The following is a 20,437-nucleotide window of genomic DNA, read 5'->3' on the forward strand; positions in this document are numbered from 1 at the left end:
TTAGTGCAAAAGAATGGAGAGGCTAGAAATATACCCAACTATATATGTAGTTGTTATTACTTTATAATTACTTCTTATTAAATAGCATTTTTCCAAAAAGGGAATAAAAGACAGATAATTTTTTTTAAGGTCTAAGGCATTTATTTATTTATTTTAATTGAAGTATAGTTGGTTTACAATGTTGTGCTAGTTTCTGGTGTACAGCAAAGTGATTCAGTTTTTTATGTATTGATATATGTATGTGTATATATGTGTGTGTATATATATGTATATATGTGTATATATATATTCTTTTTCATATTCTTTTCCATTATAGGTTATTACAAGGTTTTGAATATAGTTCCCTGTGCTATACAGTTGGACCTTGTCCTTTATCTATTTTATATATAGTAGTTTATATCTGCTAATCCCAAACTCCTAATTTATCCCCCACTCACCCCCATTTCTCCTTTGGTAACTGTAAGTTTGTTTTCTATGTCTGTGAGTCTGTTTCCGTTTCGTAAATAAGTTTGTATCAGTTTTTTAGATTCTACATATAGGTGATATCATATGATATTTGTCTTTCTCTGTCTGACTTACTTCACTTAGTATGATAATCTCTAGGTCCATCCATTGCTGCAAATGGCATTATTTCATTCTTTTTTATGGCTGAGTAATATTCCATTGTGTGTATATACCACATCTTCTTTATCCATTCATCTGTCAAAGGACATTTAGGTTGCTTCCATGGAAAGACAGATAACTTAATAAATGGAGTTGGGATACTGGGTAGCAATTTGGGAAAAAAATGTTAAGAGTCACAATTTATAGCATACAATACATTGGATGTTAGGCGGTCTAAAGGGCTGACTATTAAAAAATCCAAACATGTTAAATACTTCAGTCAGTTTACCTTTCTAAGAATTGACAAAATCTCCTTGCTCTGGGCCCTTCACCATGTCACTTACCTAATTCTTATTAAAAAGTAGATTCTCTCGCCAATTTCAGATGAGACATTGGGGAGCTGGAGAACCTAACCCACACGTGTCAGAAGGAACCTGAGTTTAGTTGTGGGGGGAGGACACAGAGAACTGTTAAACTTAGGCACTGCTCTTGACTCCTCATCTCGCCGGAGGTCTTGACTTCCCTTCAGGATTCTAGCCTCCATGGGAATGTAGCTAGGCCGTACCTATACCCCAGGTAGTAGACTGCACTAGAGCTGTACTCCAGTATGTAGCTATTAGTCACATGTGGCCATTTAAACTTAAATGTAAATTAATTTTTTTAAAAATTTCAGTTCTTTAGTCATACTAGCCACATTATGAGTGCTCAGTAGCTGCCTGTGCCTAGTGACAGTTGTTTGGACAGGACAGATATTGAAGCTTTTCATTATTGCAGAAAGTTGTATTGGACAGTGCTACGTTATAGTTGTGGACATTGTCAAGTTCCTTGTGCTCAGCAGCCTATACCCTGACTAGGTTGAGAGTAATCCAGTGTGGTCTCTCTTCAAACTTCTCTCCTGAGTCTTTAAGCCCAGACGTCTTATGTCTGAAAAACCCAGGGGAGAAAATCATCCCTCGATTATGGGTTTAAGGAATCTGGGACATTCTGTCAATCATCTGTTCATTTAGTCAGCAACATTTGCTGACATTACTCTGGGTCAGACCCTTTCCTTTCTTGGACCCTGGGGATAATGAAAGGTGGATAAGAGACATTTCCTGAAAATTCTACTAAAATGTGTTCTTGTGAGCGTAGTGATCAGAGTTGCGTATTTCTTTGATGTTTGAGGCTCTGTGGAAAGCAGTGATCACTGTTCAATCTTATACATACTAATGTGGTTAAGGATTGGGCTGAATGAGTATCTGTGAAATTAATTACCAGTTAAATTTCTAAAAGCTTTGATTTCTTTTGCTTTTCTTTTTTCTTATAAAAGTATAGTGTGAAAAAAAATCCACATAACTAAAGGACAGCATATGCGGTACAGGGGAAAACTTTAGACTATAAAGTCAGATACCTTGGGTTGGAATACTAACTCTATCACTTATCAGCTGTAACCTTGGGCAGATGCTTCAGTTATCTAATGCTGCATAACAAACTTCCCCCAAACTTAGTGGCTCCAAACAACAAAAACATTTATTTTATCATGTTTCTGCAATCTTGGCTTGGCTTATCAGGGACAGCTCCTGTGTGTCCACTTGGCATCAGGTGAAGTAACTCAAAATCTAGGGGCTAGAATCACCTGAAGTCTCAGTCACTCACATGTCTGACTCCTGGGCTGGAAGACTCAGACAGCTTGTGCTGCTCAGACATTGCTAGCTCTAAATAGTCTTTACACATTATCTCTCCAGAATGATAGCTTCAGAGTAGCCAGGCTTCTTACATGGTGGCTCAGAGCTCCCAAGGCATGTGTCCCCAAAGGGAGTGAGCCAGGTGGAATCTATACTGCCTTTTCTAACCTAGCCTGGGAAGTCATTTGACATCATTGCTGCCACATTCTGTTTGTTAGAAGATGAGTCATTAATGTCAGCCTATATTCAAGGGCAGAAGAATTCAACTTTTATGGAAGGATTGTCAAAGAATTGTGGACATATTTTAAAATCATCACAGCAAGTAATTAAATCTCTTTAAACTTAATGTTTTGAGAATTTGGGGCAAACTGTGTTCTTTAAGACTATTACTGCTTTTGGGCTTCCCTGGTGGCGCAGTGGTTAAGAATCTGCCTGCCAATGCAGGGGACACGGGTTTGAACCCTGGTCCGGGAAGATCCCACAGCTGCAGAGCAACTAAACCCACGCGCCACAACTACTGAGCCTTGTTCTAGAGCCCGCGAGCCACAACTACTGAGCCTGCGTGCTGCAACTACTGAAGCCTGCATGCCTAGAGCCCGTGCTCCACAACAAGGGAAGCCACTGCAATGAGAAACCCGGGCACCACAACGAAGAGTAGCCCCCGCTCGCCGCAACTAGAGAAAAGCCTGCGAGCAGCAGCGAAGACCCAACGCAGCCTAAATAAATAAATAACTAAAGACTATTACTGTTCTCATTTGTAAAATAAGTGTGATAATTCATTAGTTGTGAAGATTAGATGAGAAAATATAAGCTCTTGGAATGTTGCTTAGTGTGTAAATGAGTGCTCAAAAGTTGTTAATTCTTCCTTTTCCATAATTAAAAAAATTTGAGGAAGGAATTTCTTATTCACGTTTATTTTTTCCTCAAACGAAACATATAACAAAAAAGAAAAGGCAGTCTAGTTAGTAAGTAGGACATATTCACATGGAAGGATACATGGGTGATGTGATACACTTGTACATCCGGCAGGTGGGATGTGCTGTGGCTAGCTAGGTGACCTGTGAGGAGATCTTAGTGGGCTGGCTCCCAGGTATCTCTTGTGACTTATGTGCTTTCCCTTGCAGTTCCTGAGGGAAGACCTCAATTACCACGACCCAACGGTGAAACACAGCACCTTCCATGGTGAGGATAAGCTCATCAGCGTAGAGGACTTGTGGAAGGCATGGAAGTCTTCAGAAGGTAATAGGCAGCTTGGTTGTCAATCCTAGTTGCCGGAAGGTTTAGAGAAGAGAGAAGAAGATGGGTAGCAATTTGGCCTTTAAAGGACATGAGTATAAAATGCTTAGTAAAGAGCAAATTACTGAAATGGTTCTATGTACAGTGACTGAATAGAGACTGTATAGAGACTGAGTAAGACTGAAGAGAGTCACTGTGCTGAGAATAGGGGAAGATGCTCCAGAGTTGGAGTTGTTCTCATTAGAATTCTTATCGAATCCTATCCTATCCCTACACCTCTCCTTACCAGCTCCCCCCATCCCCCAAAGGAACCTCACAGCTTTGGCTGCTTCATCTCCAGAGACAGGGAGCTTGCTGGCCTTTTGAGGCAGCCCCTCTCTTCTGAAGCTCCCCACTTGGTCCTGGCTCTGCTGAGTCCTAGATGATTCAAAGGTTGGGTCGAAGTGCAGTTGAACTCTCTCCCGAGTCTTCTCTTCCAGGTTAAAGAGCCCTAGTTCTTTGAAGAAAACATTTTTTTCCAGCCTCCTCTTCGCCTTGGTCTCCTGCATGTGGACACTTTTGTTAATGTATTTCTTAGATCATGGCTCCTACAGTTGGGCGCAGACCCCCAGGTGTGGTTTGATCAGCACAGAGCCGAGCAGGACCATCCGCTTCTCAGTTCTGGACCCTGTGTGTCTGTTAATGCAGTCTGATTAGATACTGGTACCCTCAGCAGTCAAATCGCTCTGCTGACTCATGTTGAACTTATTAAATTAAAACTTTAGGGCTTCCCTGGTGGCGCAGTGGTTGAGAGTCTGCCTGCCGATGCAGGGAACACGGGTTTGTGCCCTGGTCTGGGAAGATCCCACATGCCACGGAGCGGCTGGGCCCGTGAGCCATGGCCGCTGAGTCTGCGCATACGGAGCCTGTGCTCCGCAACGGGAGAGGCCACAACAGTGAGAGGCCCGCGTATGCAAAAAAAAAAAAAAAAAAAATTAAAACTTTAGCTCTTTAGATCTTTTTCATGTGTAAGACTGCTAAACCATGATTACCTTTTTTTTTTTTTTCTCCTAGAGCATTTGCTTCAGAATTCTGAGTGAAAGAGCATGTCTAATTGTATGAGGCTTGACAGGGAAGGAAAAAACAGTGCCTTAGCCTTCTATTTGTGTCTATGGCTAGAGCTTCCTTTGATACTAATAAGAATGGAAGCAATCTCTCCCCTGGGTCTCTTAGGGTATGTCTTGATGCTAAGAAGAGTTAAAAATAAGTGACCACCAGCATTCCTGGTTTTTCAGATGAGGAACCTTAGGCCTAAATTTATTTATTTATTTATTTATTTAATTAAAAAATTTTTTTTTAACATCTTTATTGGAGTATAATTACTTTACAATGATGTGTTAGTTTCTGCTTTATAACAAAGTGAATCAGCTATACATATACATATATCCCCATATCTCCTCCCTCAGGCCTAAATTTATAAAGTTACTTGTTCATTGTATTTAGTAAATAGTGGAGCCAGGACTTAGACCTGGACCTTCTGCTCTCTAGGCCAGTGCTTTCCCATACCACGTGGTTGAAAGCAATGGTCTGGTTGTAGAGAAGACCAGTTTTGGTAGGAATGAGGCAGTTTCTATTTTTGTTTAAATTCTTACCTAGGGGGCTTCCTTGGTGGCATAGTGGTTAAGAATCTGCCTGCCAGTGCAGGGGACACAGGTTCGAGCCCTGGTCCGGTAAGATCCCACATGCTGCGGAGCAATTAAACCTGTGCGCCACAACTACTGAGCCTGCGTGCCACAACTACTGAAACCCGTGTGCCTAGAGCCCATGGCAAGAGAAGCCACCACAGTGAGAAGCCTGAACACTGCAAGGAAGAGTAGCCCCTACTTGCCACAACTAGAGAAAGCCCGCGTGCAGGAATGAAGACCCAGTGCAGCCAAAAATAAATAAATTAAAAAAGAAAATTCTTACCTAGGATTATGGAATTTCAGTTCTGGAAGGGATCATCTATAATAGAGATGGAGAACATTAGATTTAAACAGGAAGACCTGGATTTTTTAAAAAATATTTTATTTATTTATTTGGCTGCTCTGGGCCTTAGTTGTGGTATGCGGTATCTTTGTTGCCACTTGTGGGATCTTCATTGTGGCATGTGGGCTCTTTAGTTGAGGCATGCAGGATCTTTTAGTTGCGGCATGTGGGATCTAGTTCTCTGACCAGGCCGAACCTGTGCCCCCTGCACTGGGAACATGGAGTTCTAATCCGTGGACCACCAGGGAAGTCCCAGGAAGACCTGGATTCTAATCCTGGTTGTAGGATGGACAGGCTGATGCTTGTTAGCTCTGTTTTTAATCAATTTAGAAGAAGCATAATTTAGCTATATAGATAGCTTTCTGGAAATTGTTATCCTTGTGGGGGCTTTTGTTTAATAAGCTCCTGAGCAACTCAGGCTGTCTACTGATGAGAGATCAAGCACAGAAATGATCTTTGGAATGATACCAGCACTGCCAGGAAAAATCTTCTAACAGTACTATTTAATTTTAGTTTTCTTCTTTTTCTGTAATAACTTGAGGCCATGGCGCCTGGGTTTTAAGAGAGGGTGTCAAAAGTAGGAACTTAGAATGAAAGATGGCAGGGAGAGCATTCCTGACCTTCTCTGAAAGCCAAAGAGAAGTAGCTGGGAAGGGAAAGTGACCAAGAGAGGGCAGAAACAGAGGGATTAAATCATAGTATTAGAAAACAGCTCAAGACAATTTTCTGGTAAGAACTTTATTTCTGGACTCAGCAACTAATCGGAACACTACCAAGCATGTTCTAAATGACAGGAAGATGGAAGACAATGGAGTGAGTTTTGCAGAGATGGTACCCGTTACTGATGAGCAGAGAAAAACATTTCAATGCACAGTGATGTAGCTCATAGCTAAGCTAGAAGTGATATATATGTACCATTTTAAGATTTGCTCACCATGTGTCATGCCTGATGGTTTGACAAACTAAAAGTGAGAACCTTCTTGTGTACTATTTCTCCCAACAGTTTTTTTCATTCCAAGTAAGGCCCCTAATCTCTCTGGAGTTATGATTTCCAGAGCTACATGTGCGGTACATGTGCCTCTCACTATTGTGGCCTCTTGCGGAGCACAGGCTCCGGACGCGCAGGCTCAGTGGCCATGGCTCATGGGCCTAGTCGCTCCGCGGCATGTGGGATCTTCCCGGACCGGGGCACGAACCTGTGTCCTCTGCATCGGCAGGCGGATTCTCAACCACTGCGCCACCAGGGAAGCCCGGAGTAGCAGTTCTTTAACAGAAGAGATGCCAGGTGAATTTTGTAGAATCTTTGAGCAGTAGAATTGTTGTTTGTATGTTTGAGCCAATGGAAACAGTAACTATGCCCTTTGTAGTGAAGGGTGGTGGGAGGCATTGACCTAAGAGGATTCCCTTCTAAAGCATGGCTTCCATTCTTCTAAACAAAGTGCAGTGTTACTGTTTCTTCTCCCTTTTCGTGGACATGAGATTTAAAAAGATGTTGTCTGCCAAACAAAGCATATTTCTTAATAATTTCTTTACCCATTTTTATGGATCAAAGGCACCTTAACCATCAATTTTGATTCTAACTAAAGAGTATGATTCCAGCTAAAAGCAAAATAACCTGGTATTCTAGTGTCACTCTGAACTTTGTCTTGAGAAGATGTTTTTGTTTTTTTAAAAAATAAATTTATTTATTTATTTTTGGCTGCATTGGGTCTTTGTTGCTGCACATGGGCTTTCTCTAGTTGTGGTGAGCAGGGGATACTCTTTGTTGCGGTGTGCAGGCTTGTCATTGCAGTGGCTTCTCTTGTTGCGGGGCATGGGCTCTAGGCGCATGGGCTCAGTACTTGTGGCACACAGGCTTAGTTGCTCTGCAGCATGTGGGATCTTCCCAGACCAGGGATCGAACCCGTGTCCCCTGCATTGGCAGGCAGGTTCTTAACCACTGCACCACCAGGGAAGTCCCGAGAAGATGTTTGTTTTCTACTAGGCTTTTGGAAATAAGAAAATAAGCTGACAGATCTCCTATTCAGTCAGTTCGTTTGTAGGACAGGATTTTTTATAGGAGCAGTAGAGTAGTACTGGAGAACCAGGAGGGTTTTAGGGAGAAAACTCAGCAGAACTGGCCTCTCTATTGACATAACACAGGGAGCCAGGTGGCATTGGACTTTTGTATAAACCATTTCAAAAGTCAGATCAATATAAAAGAGTTGGCATCCCCTTTTTGCTTTTATATAAACCTGACGAGAGATCTATTTGTTCTGTTCTTTTAGCTATTTAGAAATTACTTTGCTAAGTGAATCTTCAAGTCATTTAGTTAAATTCCTCAACCATAGTTGTTTGTTGCTATATTTTTTGGGGAAAAGGTACAACTGGCTTTTTCTTTCTCTTACATTCTTTCAGGTATAAATATAAAATTACCATGATGTGTTAAATCATTACATCAACGCTGGTTGTTTTTTGTTATCTGAAGAAAATGAACTTATCACAGTCATTTTCTATTTATATTACATAGCTATTTGAGGGTAAAATGTCTTACTTGTATCCACATTTAATAAAGGAAACTGAGCATCTCTTACCTATTTCTGTTCCCAAGTCCTGAGGATTCTACCTCTTTAATATATTTTATGTGCATCTCCTATGATACTGTTTTAGCTCAACTTCCTCTTTTGAAAGAGATTTATTGAGTTGTAATTGACAATAAAATAAGGTATAAATATTTAAAATGTACAATTTTCAAAGTTCTGACACATGTATACAACTCTGAAACCATCACCACAATCAAGATAGTGAATATATTCATCACCCCTACAATTTTTCTCACAGCCTTTTGTGATCTCTCCCCTCCTACCTCTCAGACAACTACTGATCTTTCAGCTGCTATAGGAGTGTTTGCATTTTATAGAATTTTATATACATGGAATAATACAATATACACTTAAAAAATTGGCTTCTTTCACTTAGCATAATTATTTTGAGATTTATTCATATTGTTGCATATCTAAATATTTTATTTATTTTTATTGCTGAGTAGTAGTCCATTGTCTAAATATACCACAGTTTGTTTATCCATCACCTGCTGATAGACATTTGAGTTATTTCCAGTTTTTGGTTATTACAAATAAAGCTTCTATGAACATTCATGTACAAGTCTTTCAATGGGCACATATTTTCTTTTCTCTTAGGTAAATATCTAGTAATGGAATGGCTAGATCACATGGTAGGTATACATTTTTAAAAAACTGTTGGACCGTCTTCAAAGTAGTTGTATCATTTTACATTCCCAGCAGCAGTGTATGACTTTCAGTGCTTGCACATCCTTACCAGCACTTGGTATGGTCAGTCTTTTAAATTTTAGCTATTCTAATAGTGTAGTGTTATTACATAGTGGTTTTATTTTGCATTTAGCTGATGACTAATGATGTTGGGCATCTTTTCATGTGCTTTAACTGCCATTCATATATCTTTTTTGGTGGATTATCTGTCCAAATCTTATGTCTTTTTAAAAATTGGGTTGTTTGTTTTCCTATTGTTGAGTTTTTAGAGTCCTGTATATATTCTGGATATAAATCCTTTATGAGACGTATGCTTTGCAAAGATTTTCTCTCAGTCTATGGCTTATCATCCTCTTTACAGTGTCTTCTAAAGAACAGAAATTTTTAATTTTTCTGAAGTCCAGTTTATCAATTTGTTCTTTTATGGATCATGCTTTTGGTATCATGTATAAGGAATCTTTGCCTAACCCAAGCTTACACAAACATTTTCTCCTACCTTTCCTTCTAGAAGTTTTATAGTTTTAGGTTTTACATTTGGGCCTATGATCTGTTTTGTATTAATTTTTGTATATTGTGTTAAGTATGGATTTTAGTTCTTTTTTGTGCTTGTGGATGTCCCAATTGTTCTAGAATCATTTGTTGAAAATTCTATCCTTTCTCCACTGCATTGCCTTGCACCTTTTGTCAAAAATCAGTTGTCCATATAAACATGGGTTTATTTATGAACTCTCTATTCTGATCTACTGATCTATTTGTCTGTCTTTATGTCAATGCCATGCTATTTTGATTACAATAGCCTTATAGTAATTCTTTCAGTCAGACAGTATTATCCCTCCAAGTTTGTTTTTCTTTTTCAAAGTTGTTTTGGCTGTTTGTCCTTGAACCAGCTTGTCAATTTCTACAAAAAACCCTACTGGGATTTTGACTGAGATTGCATCAGATCTATAGATTAGTTTGAGAGAGCTGACATCTTAACAATATTTAGTTTTCTGACCTATGGACAAAGTATATCTCTCCATTTATTCAGGAGATAACACTTTCAGCAATGTTTTGTAGTTTTCAGGATACGGGTCTTTCATATATTTTGTCATATTTGTTTCTAAGCATTTCATAGGTTTTGTTCCTATTGTAAATAGTATTTTTTAAATTGTGGTAAAATATACATAACATACATTTTACTATTAAATGGTATTAAAATGTTAATTCCTGATTGTTTCTTTATATAGAAATATAATTGATTTTATATATTGATCTTGTATTCTGCAACATTGCTAAACTCACTTATCAGTAGGATACCATCAGATTTTCAAATTAGACAATCATGTCTGCTGGTAAAGAAAGTTTAACTTTTTCTTTTCCAGCCTGGATGCCTTTAAAAAATCTTTTTCTTATTTGATTGCCCTAGTTAGTATCACCAGTACAGTGTTGAAGAGAAGCAGTAAGAGCAGACATCTTTATCTTGTTTCTGATATTAAAGGGAAAGCATTCAGTCTTTCGCCATTAAATATAACATTCGCTGTGGGTCTTTTTGTTTGTTTGTCTGTTTGTTTTTGTAAAAGACCTTTGTTACATCAAGGAAGCTACCTTCTATTCCTAGTTTTCTGAGAGCTTTGATCAGAAATGCATGTTGGATTTTATCAAATGAGTTTTCTGTGTCTTTTGAGATGATTGCCTGGTTTTTCTATTTTGTTTGCTAATGTGATAAATTATATTGACTGATTTTTCCATGTTAAACTAACTGCATTCTTGGGATAAACCCCACTTGGTCATCTTCTTAATATATATTTGGATTTTACTTTTTAAAAATTTTATTTTTAATTTTTCTATTAAAATGTTTAAATGGAAGTATAGTTGATTTACAGTATTATATTAGTTTCAGGTGTACAGCATGGTGATTTAGTGTTTTTTACAGATTGTACTCCATTAAAAGTTATTACAAGGTAATGGCCATGGTTCCCTGAGCTATACAATATATCCTTGTTGCTTATCTATTTTATACATAGTAGTTTGTATCTCTTAATCCCACATCCCTAATTTTCCCCTTCCTCCCCTTGCCTCTTCCATTTGGTAACCACTAGTTTGTTTTCTGTATTTCCTATTTGCTAAAACTTTGTTTCAAACTTGTGCACCTTTGTTAGTGAAGGATATTGGTTTGTCATTTTCTTTTCTTGAAATTTCTTTGTTTTTGGTATCAGGATAATGCTGACCTCATAGAATGCGTTGGGAAGTATTCCTCTTCAATTTTTTCAGAAGACTTCATACAGAATTGTTATATTTTTCCTTGAATATTTGGGAGAATTCACCAGTAAAGCTGTTTGAGCCTGGTGTTTTCCTTTGTGGGACGGGTTTTTTTTTTTTCCTACAGTATCAATTTCTTTAATAGGTATAGGTTATTTACTTCTTCTCTAGTGAGCTTTTGTAGTTTGTGTCTTCAAGGAATTTGTCCATTACATTAAGTTGCCAAATTTACTGGCATACATTTGCTCATAACATTCCCTTATTATTCTTATAATATGCCTTAAATCTGTAATGATGTATCATTCCTGATGTTGGTAATTTGTGTCTTCTCTCTTTTTTTTACTGATCTTGTTAGATTTTATTAATTTTATTGATCTTCTCAAAGAATCAGTATTTGGTTTCAAGGATTTTCTCTATTGTTGTTTATTTCATTGACTTTTACTTTGAACTTTATTTCCTCTGATTACTTAGGGTTTAATTTGCTCTTTTTTTCTAGTTCGTTAAGGTGGAAGCTAAGGATATTGATTCAAGACCTTTCTTTTTTTTTCTAATATAGGCGTTCAGTGCTATAAATTTCCTCTAGGTCCTGCTTTAGCAGCATTTCACAAATTCTAGTGTGTTGTAGTTTTTTGCTTTTTTCCAACTGATTTATTCATAGCATAGACAGAGTGAAAATATCTAAAATGAAAACACAACTGATGGTAAATGCTTATTTTCACCTTTTTGGGGGGCCTGATATAGTCTTTAATAACTTAGCATCCCTTAATGTGTTCCAACTTGAGGGATTATTTTTGCCCTAGAAATGCATACCTCTGAAATCTGTCTTATACCTTAGTATTGGCTCTTCACTATCTTAGATGATGTGTTTTGTTTTTATTTTCATTCAGCTTAAAATACTTTGTTTCCTTTTTGATATCTTCTTTGATTCATGAATTATTGAGAAGCAAGTTATTTAGTTTCCAAATATTGGGGATTTTTTTTAGAGATTTTTCTGTTATTGATTTGCATTTCAAATCCATTGTGGTCTGAGGACATACTTTATATTTAATATTTTTAAAATATTTTAAGACTTCTTAAAAAATGTACCTGAACATGATCTATCTTGGTAAATGTTCCATGTGCCCTTGGCATTTGTTGGGTAGAGTGTTCTGTAAAATTCAGTCTGGCCATGTCAGTTTATGGTTTTTCAAGTCTACTATATCTTTGCTGATTTTCTGCCTACTTGTTCTATCAATTAATGAGAGAGGAGTATTTTAATTTCCAACTATAATTGTGGATTTACCTATTTCTCCTTGCAATTAATTCTGTGAGTCTTTGCTTCATTTTGAAAGTCTGTTAACTAGGTGCATACAGATCTAGGATTATTATGTCTTCTTGATGAACTGACCTCTTTATTATTATGAAATGACCTTCTTTATCCCTGGTAATATACTTTGCCTTGAAATCTACTTTGATATTAATATAGCTTTCTTTTGAGAATTGTTAGTTTGGTGTATCTTTTTCCATCTATTTTTAACCTATTTGTGCTTTTCTATTTAAAGTGCATTTCTTATAGACAGCATATGGTTGAGCCCGATTTTTTTTTTTTTTTGCAATAAGACAGTCTCTGCCTTTTCATTGGGGTGTTTAAACCATTTACATTGAATATGTTTATTAATATGGTTAGATCTGAGTCCATCATCTTGCTGTTCATTTCCTGTTTTTCCCATCTGTTCTTCGTTCACTCTTCCTTATTTTCTACCCTCTTTTGGATTAATGAGTATTTTTTATAATTCCAGTTTATCTTCTTTGTTGGCTTAACTTTTTGCTTTGTCATTTTAGTGGTTGTTTTAGGAGGTAAAATACACATCTTTAACTTATCACAGTCTATTTTCAAGAGATAATAGTACCTCTTGCCACATATAGTATAAGAACCTCCCAACAGTGTATTTCCATTTCTGCCCTCTCAACCTTAGTTTCACTCTCTGCACAGTGGCCTGGAAATTTTCTCACAGCCATAAGCTGGGGCAATTGTATGATTTGCCTCATTTGTTTACCAGCTCTCAAGATCACTGTCCATTGTAGGCTGATGTCCAGTGTCTTGAAAACCATTGTTTCATATGTTTTGTCTTTTTTTTTTTTTTTTGGTTGTTTCATGAGGCAGGGTGAATTCCATCCCTGTTACTTCATCTTGGCCTAAAGCAGAAGTCTTAGTTTAATCATCTTTTGCTTTGCTTGAATGTTTTCATACTATTCTTCTTGGCCCAGTCTAACTCTACTGCAGTTTGTATTTTAGTTGGTTCCAGAGAGATCTTTCTAAAACAAATATCTGACCAAGTCTCTGCTTTTCAGTGGCTCCCCATTTCTTTTTTAAATAATGAAACAAACATGCTAAGACACCAAATTTCTGTGTGGAGTAAATATTACTAAATGGAACCTGGAGAAATAAAGGTATTGCTAAAAATTTTACAAGTAAATTCCTACATAATCATATATAATAACCATATATTATTTTGAAAAGATAAATATTGATTTTTCTATTGGTCAGGTAACAATTTGTATAGAACTAGCTTTTAATTTAAATCACAACTGCTGTCTCATTTGGAACTCAATAAAATATTGAAAACTCAGTAGTTGTTGACAAAATTAATTATTACAGGGCTTCCCTGGTGGCGCAGTGGTCAAGAATCCACCTGCCAGTGCAGGGGACACGGGTTCGAGCCCTGGTCCGGGAAGATCCCACATGCCGCAGAGCAACTAAGCCCGTGAGCCACAACTACTGAGCCTGTGCTCTAGAGCCCATCAGCCACAACTGCTGAGCCCGTGTTCCACAACTGCCGAGCCCGTGTGCTGCAACTGCTGAAGCCTATGTGCCTGGAGCCTGTGCTCCATGACAAGAGAAGCCATCGCAATAAGAAGCCCACACAATGAAGAGCAGCCACTGCTCACCACAACTAGAGAAAGCCCACTCGCAGCAACGAAGACCCAATGCAGCCAAAAATAAAATAAATAAATTTATTAAAAAAGATTAATTGTTACAGAAAATGCCACTGATTTTTTCATGTTTATCTATGAGATGTTAGTCAGATGCATTGACATTAACCCACTTGTAATCTCAAAATGAATTACCTCAATTAGGAAAAAAAGATCAATATGTACATATATGTAAAAATCTGGTTGTCTTCTCTTATATTCTGAGAATTTCTTAATATTTTCATGCTGTCATTCCTTACTCACCTCTGTAGTATTGGCCTCAGTAGGTACTGTTTCTCTCTTCCAATTTGTGCAAACATGCCTGCAAAAAACAAACAAACAAAATTAACTGAGTACCTTCTACATACCAGGCATTGTGCCAGATTACTTTAGCATACCAGGCTCAGGCTCGTTTCTGTGCTCCACTTATTTTCATATTTTCTATCACTGTTTATCACACATCCTTCTCTGTACCTGCACTGATTTATCTGCAATTATTACGATATGCCATTCTCTTTCATCCTTTGATGCTTTCTCATATAGTGTTCCCTCTGTCTTCCTTTGTTGATCTAGTTAAATCCTACTTAATAATTAAGACTCAATTTCAGTATACCCTTCTTTAGGAAGTCTTCCCTGAAAACCACAGGCTAGGTTAGGTGCCTTCTGTGTTCCCACAGCCTCTTACATTTATCTCATCACAGCACTTAGCACACTAATTGCAACTATCTGTTCCCCTCCCTTTTTATTTCCCCACCAGACTGCTTGAGGGCATTATCTTATATGATTCCATATCTTAACACATAGCCCAGGACCTGGCCCAGAGCAGGGATGTGGAAGACAGGAGTTTGTCCTTGGGTCTGCCATTGTGTGATGTTATACGAGTTGTTTGGCTCATTCAACATTCCAAACTCTAGGTTCCCTTACTACTCTGCAGCCATGATGCCAGTCTTTCTCTAATCTGGTCTCTGCTAGCCATGTAGCTTCTTTATAGGTGGTGTTCACTAGTGTGTCCTTTTGGGCTCTGGAAGACTTGGTTTCTGCCAGGCAGCCTAGTGGGCCTATCACATGAGGCCTAAGTGAAAGGGCCAGATTCTTTTTGCAGTAACGGTTTAGGGCTTGGTATTGATACCATGTTAGAAAACTAACATAGTATCTGCCTTACTCTAGGCTCAGATGACAAACTGCTAGTGAGAGCCAGAGGGAAACCACTCAGAGAAAAACCACAGGTCTAGGCTGCAAACTATCTTTAGGGAGGGCCACTTTGTTAAGATTCTGTAGGTGTCTTGGAATGCTTTCTCTCCACAGTAGTCAGATAAGAAGCTAGGCTTTGTGATGCATTTTCTGACTCTCTCTGGCAATCAGTCACTCCTTTCTCTGTGCCCTCACCTCACCCCATACATCCCTCTTACCTAGCACTTATCACACTGTATTATACTCACTTAATTTCCTATATGTCTCCTTCTCTAGAAAAGAGCCCTGGATGATGGAGATCATCCAGATTGATCTCTGTAACCAACCAAGGATCTACTAGAGTAGAAGCCAGTGAAAGCTTAGTGAATGAAGGAGTGAATGAATGGTGATAATAATGGATAATATTTGTTTAGCACTTACTGTATGCTAGGAACTTCTCATATCTTCATTACACTCTTATGATGTGAGAACTCTGATTCTCACCATTAGGTGACAGAATGAGGCACAGAAAGGTTAGGTAACTTGTCCATGATCTTACATCTAGTAAGTAGCAAATCTTGAATTCAATCCAAGTCACTTGGTTCCAAAGTCCAAATTCTTAACCATTGTGCTATATCTGACTGGCTGACCAAAAGACTGACCAAAGGCTGACCAAGTGACCAACTAACTGACTAACAGCTGTGTGAAAGAGAGGCAAAGAAGGTACTGGTAACTTTTCTGCCAGACATAGTTCTTTTGGGATGTGAGTTTGAAACTACAAAAGTGAGGGCTTTATTTGGAGGCACCACCAGTCCATTAGGGGAAAGACATACTGATTCAGGAGCCCATTTCTTACTGCTTATTCTTTCTCTGACAAGAAAAAGGATTGGCCAAGGCCAAGGATCTGTTCTGGCATATCCCTGGAGGTATCACTATAGCTCGTGTGCTAGGAGTAGTACTTACTGTTCCATCTGCCTGGAATGCCCTTCCCGCAAGTATGCACATGGCTCATGACTTCATTTCATTTTCTCCTCAAATGTCATCTCGTCAAAGAGGCCTTCCTTGATCTGGTCTGATATAGCACTACTCTTTATCCTCTTACCCTGCTTTATTTTTCTTCTTGTATTTATCACTACCCAACATACAATTATTTGTTACAGTGTTTTAGTTTGTCTCTCTCCACCAGAATATAAACACTAGGAATCTGTGACTCTTTTGTGCACTGTTATATTCCTAGCTTCTAGAGCAGTGCCTGGCAAGTAGTAGGTACTCAATAAAAATTTCCCCCCAATGAATAAATGAATTTGGAGTTTTGGACCGACTGCTTTCAAGGCCTTTTATCATCTGGCCTCAGCAGTGCCTCACCCTCCTTGTCCCTATATATAACCCTTGGACTCCAGGCAGACGGGAGTCAGAGTTCTCTGGACAGGCCCCACACTTTATAGTTCTGTGTCTTTGCTCATGATTTTAAAATGGACTCCAAAGAGTTTCAATAAGTGAAGAGGTAGAGCTGGGTTTTAAGGGTTAGTTGGTGTTTATCAGGCCAGGAAGAGGGAAGAGAGCTTTTCCAGAAACAGCAAAGATCTAGAAGTCTGAGAGCAATGTTCAAGGATAAATAAGTAAATAGTGCAAGATACTGATTCTAGAAGAAGACTGAGAAGCTAAAAGCTATAACAGAGGCAGCATGTAGGGTAAAGCTGTGAAGTTTGGGTCAATGGTTTCCAACTGTACAAGACAATCAACTGGGGTGCCCCAAGAGAATATAATAGCTTGTATTTATATTGCATTTATTTTTATCTCATTTAATTTTTATGTATGTTTTACAGTATACCTAATGTTAGTACATATATCTAATTTATAAACAGATATTCTTATATTGGCAATGTGTGCTCAAATTTTTTTTTACATGTAGATTATGTCATTAGAAAGGTTGGAGGCTACATAGTCAGTCACCTTGTGCATTTCTTTTATAAAGGACTATTTGTTGTGGAAAACTCCAGAGGTTGGCTTTCTCCGATTCTGTGTAGTACTGTTTGTCATTTTGCCCAGAGATGTAGTCTTTGATGTCTCTAGGAGCAAAATGGACAGGCTTAGAAGGATGAGAGAATCATGACCTTAGAAAACTCTCTTTTGCTTGCATGTCCTCCTGGGGTTTGGTCGTGTGAGTCACTTGGAGTCTCTATCTGTACTAAGCTCCCCTGGCCAAATTCTGTCTCCTTTTACTGTCAGCCACAGCTCTCTGTACTTGCTGTTACCTTCTTCCTCACTTTGGCTCAGGGATTCTTCCCATTTTCTCTTTTGGAATGAGAAAGCAGAACAAGATTTTTAACTTTTAGATACTTGAACCTTAGGAACAAGGGGCCCTAATATCTCACCTTGACTGTTGAGTGAGATCTTCATGCTGGGACACAGGGTTGCTGTCTGACAAGGATGCAGCTCGTCCTGGCTTACTTTGTTCAGACTGCAGTGACTCTGAGTGGGCAACACCATACTGCCAAGCCTTACCTAGGTAGGGCATCTGCCAGGTAACAGAATAATATGTGGAGCACAAAACCCAAAAAACAAGTGCCTTGAGGTTTGTCCTGACATGCTGAAGTCATCATCCTTTTCTGCAAAGCTTAGTTCTGTAGGGACTGACTATGTTCAGAGTCCATCCTTATTGGAGTGTAGTGGTCTCCTTACAGACCCTCTGCCTCACTTAGTGTAGTGTTTAGAGCAGTAGTTCTCAGTGGGGGGCAGTTTTGTTCCCCAGAGAACGTTTGGCAGTATCTGGAGATACTTTTGATTGTTATGACTGGCAGCATGCTACTGGCATCTGGTGGGTAGGTGCCAGGGCTATTGTTAAACATCCTACAATGCATAGGACAGCCCCCAACAACAAAGAATTAACCTGTCCAAAAGGTCAGTGCTGCAGAGACTGAGAAACCCCGGTCTAGAGTGACTTCTGTCTTCACTGCAGTGTAGGGCACAAGTGGAGGAGTTCCTGCATGCCAAGCATTTATGCTCAGGCTTGTATCAGGTCGTCTTCCCCGTAGACAGAAGACCCTTGTGGCACCGCTGGCCTCAAGCCTTTCAAGCAACAATACGTGACGTGGCCTTTCTACTCCATATGCCATGCTGGGTGAGGCCAAGCTCCCTTGACAGTAGGGGCAGGAATGTGTTCTCTGCACTTTGCAGGCTAGCACTTGTCTGTCTGCCTCACATCTTGTGCCACTCTGCTAGGCCTTCATTACCTAACACTCTGGACCGTAGCAAGTGATCACGTTGATAATGTATGTGGAGATATATTCATTTTCAGGAATAAAAGGCCAGTCTATTCTACTTTCCTCAACACTTCTTTAACCCCAGTTCTGTCATCCCTCCTTTCCCAAGCCCTAGGATTTGAGCATATCTCTTGGAAATTAATCTTTCTCTTCCCTCCAATGTATTCTAGTCTGGAAATTAGATATTCAACCAGGCAATGACTAAACGCTCACCGCCTAAGCCTCCGGGATCTTGTCTTCTAGGATGCAATCAATCTGAGTGCACTAGACCTGCCTCATTTCCTCTCCTGGAACCTTTCCTGTGCCTCTGCAAATGGTCTAATCTACCTTCAAAGTCTCTTGGCTTCAGAACTTTCCTCCTGAGCTCCAGCAGCTTCTTGGGGACATGGAGAGATTAGAGCATTTTTGTCTTCTATTGTTTCATTCGGAATGTTTCCCTGAGTGTCTGCTTTGTACCGTGTGCTGGGCTCCCCTATGGGAGGTAGAAGGATGAAGGGTCAGAGCCCAGCCTTCCAACTTCTCTAGTTTATATGCGAGTAACAGAAACAACCTAAGATCTGAGGTGTGCCTACCAGAGGAATGCTGATTTTTGGACAAACATTTCAGAGGTTAACCTCCACCTGAGCTGTATATTTGTCTAGGAAGATTGTGGCTGCTGTCTGGAGGCCCACATTCAGAACATTTCTGGAACTCCTCATTTAGGGTAGTTTTTCTTTCAGTAAATTCTTATTGATGCCACTGTATAAGAGGCACTATTTTAGCGACAAAGGGGTGAGCAAAAATGAATAGGATGTGGTCCCTGCCTTCAATGTCTCCTGACTATTAAGGGGAAATTAGAAAGCATTCTGATGAAAGACAGTTTTGGGGAAAGATATGTATCTTAAGAGAGGAGGGTGATAAATCTCACCATTTCATTCTGCTTCAAAACTTTTTTGGCTTCTTGCTGCTCACAGTGGTAGTTTTCAACTTGAGAAATGTACAGATTCCTTTTAAGGGAAATCATTTATCTTGGGCCTGCAAAGCTGGTTTTATTTAATGGTATTTAAGTATGTAGAAACATAAAATGAGGTTTAAGTTGCTATATAAAATTTGTGTACAAATATAAACAAAAACACACTGATACATTAAATAAAAGCAAATTTCAAATCCAATAAAATGACATGTTTTTGCTGAAACCCAGTTGCTCCCACCCAAGGCTCTTTAAGTTCAGCATAGCTGTATTACTGGGTGCTATATGGTGACTCAGTCCTCCCACCATTTTTCTCTATTCAAGCTCCTATGAAACTTTGATTTATATAATACATCTTGATGTCATTTGACTTTTACTTGGCTTGAACATATTCCTTGCATGTTAAGTCCTCTTCTGTTCCTTTATTGTTGATTCTTGACAAAGTATGGAAATAAATTTGTTATATATGTGGCTAAATACCACAGAAATATTAAAATTATTTTACAAGGATTATTTTTATGGTTGTCCATTTAAAAAAATCACAGTCTTATAGTATTGAGGAAATGATTAGGTACAGTGATCCATGTATGGTAATGACATGATTTACCATGTTGTGAATGATCACTCAGTAATTGTTTCAGTTAGAATTGGCTCCTGCTGTGACAGAAAATCTTTTCAATCTGATATAAGCAAAAGGGGAAAATACTTTTTGCACAAAACTGAAAAATGTATGAATAGGGCTGTCTACAGATGTGATCTCATTCAGGGCTTAAGTGATGTCATCTGGATCCATCACTTGGCTCAGATTTGCCTTTGTATGAAGCTTTCCAGCAGTGTCAGGGAGGATATATGTATGTGTGTATGTGTGTGTGTCCATATATATATATACATATATATATATCCTTTATATATATTATTTATATAAATTTTAAAATGTTATATACGTATTATATTTATGACATAATGGCTAGGGCAAGGGCTATTGACGCCAGACTGATTGAGTCCAAAATTGGCTTTACCAATTCCTGGCTGGATAACTTTGGGAAAGTTACATAACCTTTTTGTGTGTCAGTTTCTTCATCTGTA

The 20,437-nt window shown here is 38.7% G+C and overlaps 1 protein-coding gene across 7 annotated transcripts in view; it reads left to right on the forward strand.

The window, feature by feature from the left end:
* Window positions 1-20,437, forward strand: part of STIM1 (stromal interaction molecule 1) — a 188,158-nt gene that overhangs the window by 132,138 nt on the left and 35,583 nt on the right. For all 7 annotated transcript variants that reach the window (XM_029208552.1, XM_029208551.1, XM_029208555.1 and 4 more), the window contains one exon: window positions 3,392-3,506. In XM_029208552.1, coding sequence (XP_029064385.1) covers window positions 3,392-3,506 — 115 coding nt within the window. The remainder of the gene's footprint in view (window positions 1-3,391; window positions 3,507-20,437) is intronic.

The sequence above is a fragment of the Monodon monoceros genome, unplaced genomic scaffold (genome assembly GCF_005190385.1).
Source record: "Monodon monoceros isolate NGI ecotype Baffin Bay Population unplaced genomic scaffold, NGI_Narwhal_1 Super_Scaffold_7, whole genome shotgun sequence".
Classification (NCBI taxonomy): Eukaryota; Metazoa; Chordata; class Mammalia; order Artiodactyla; family Monodontidae; genus Monodon; species Monodon monoceros.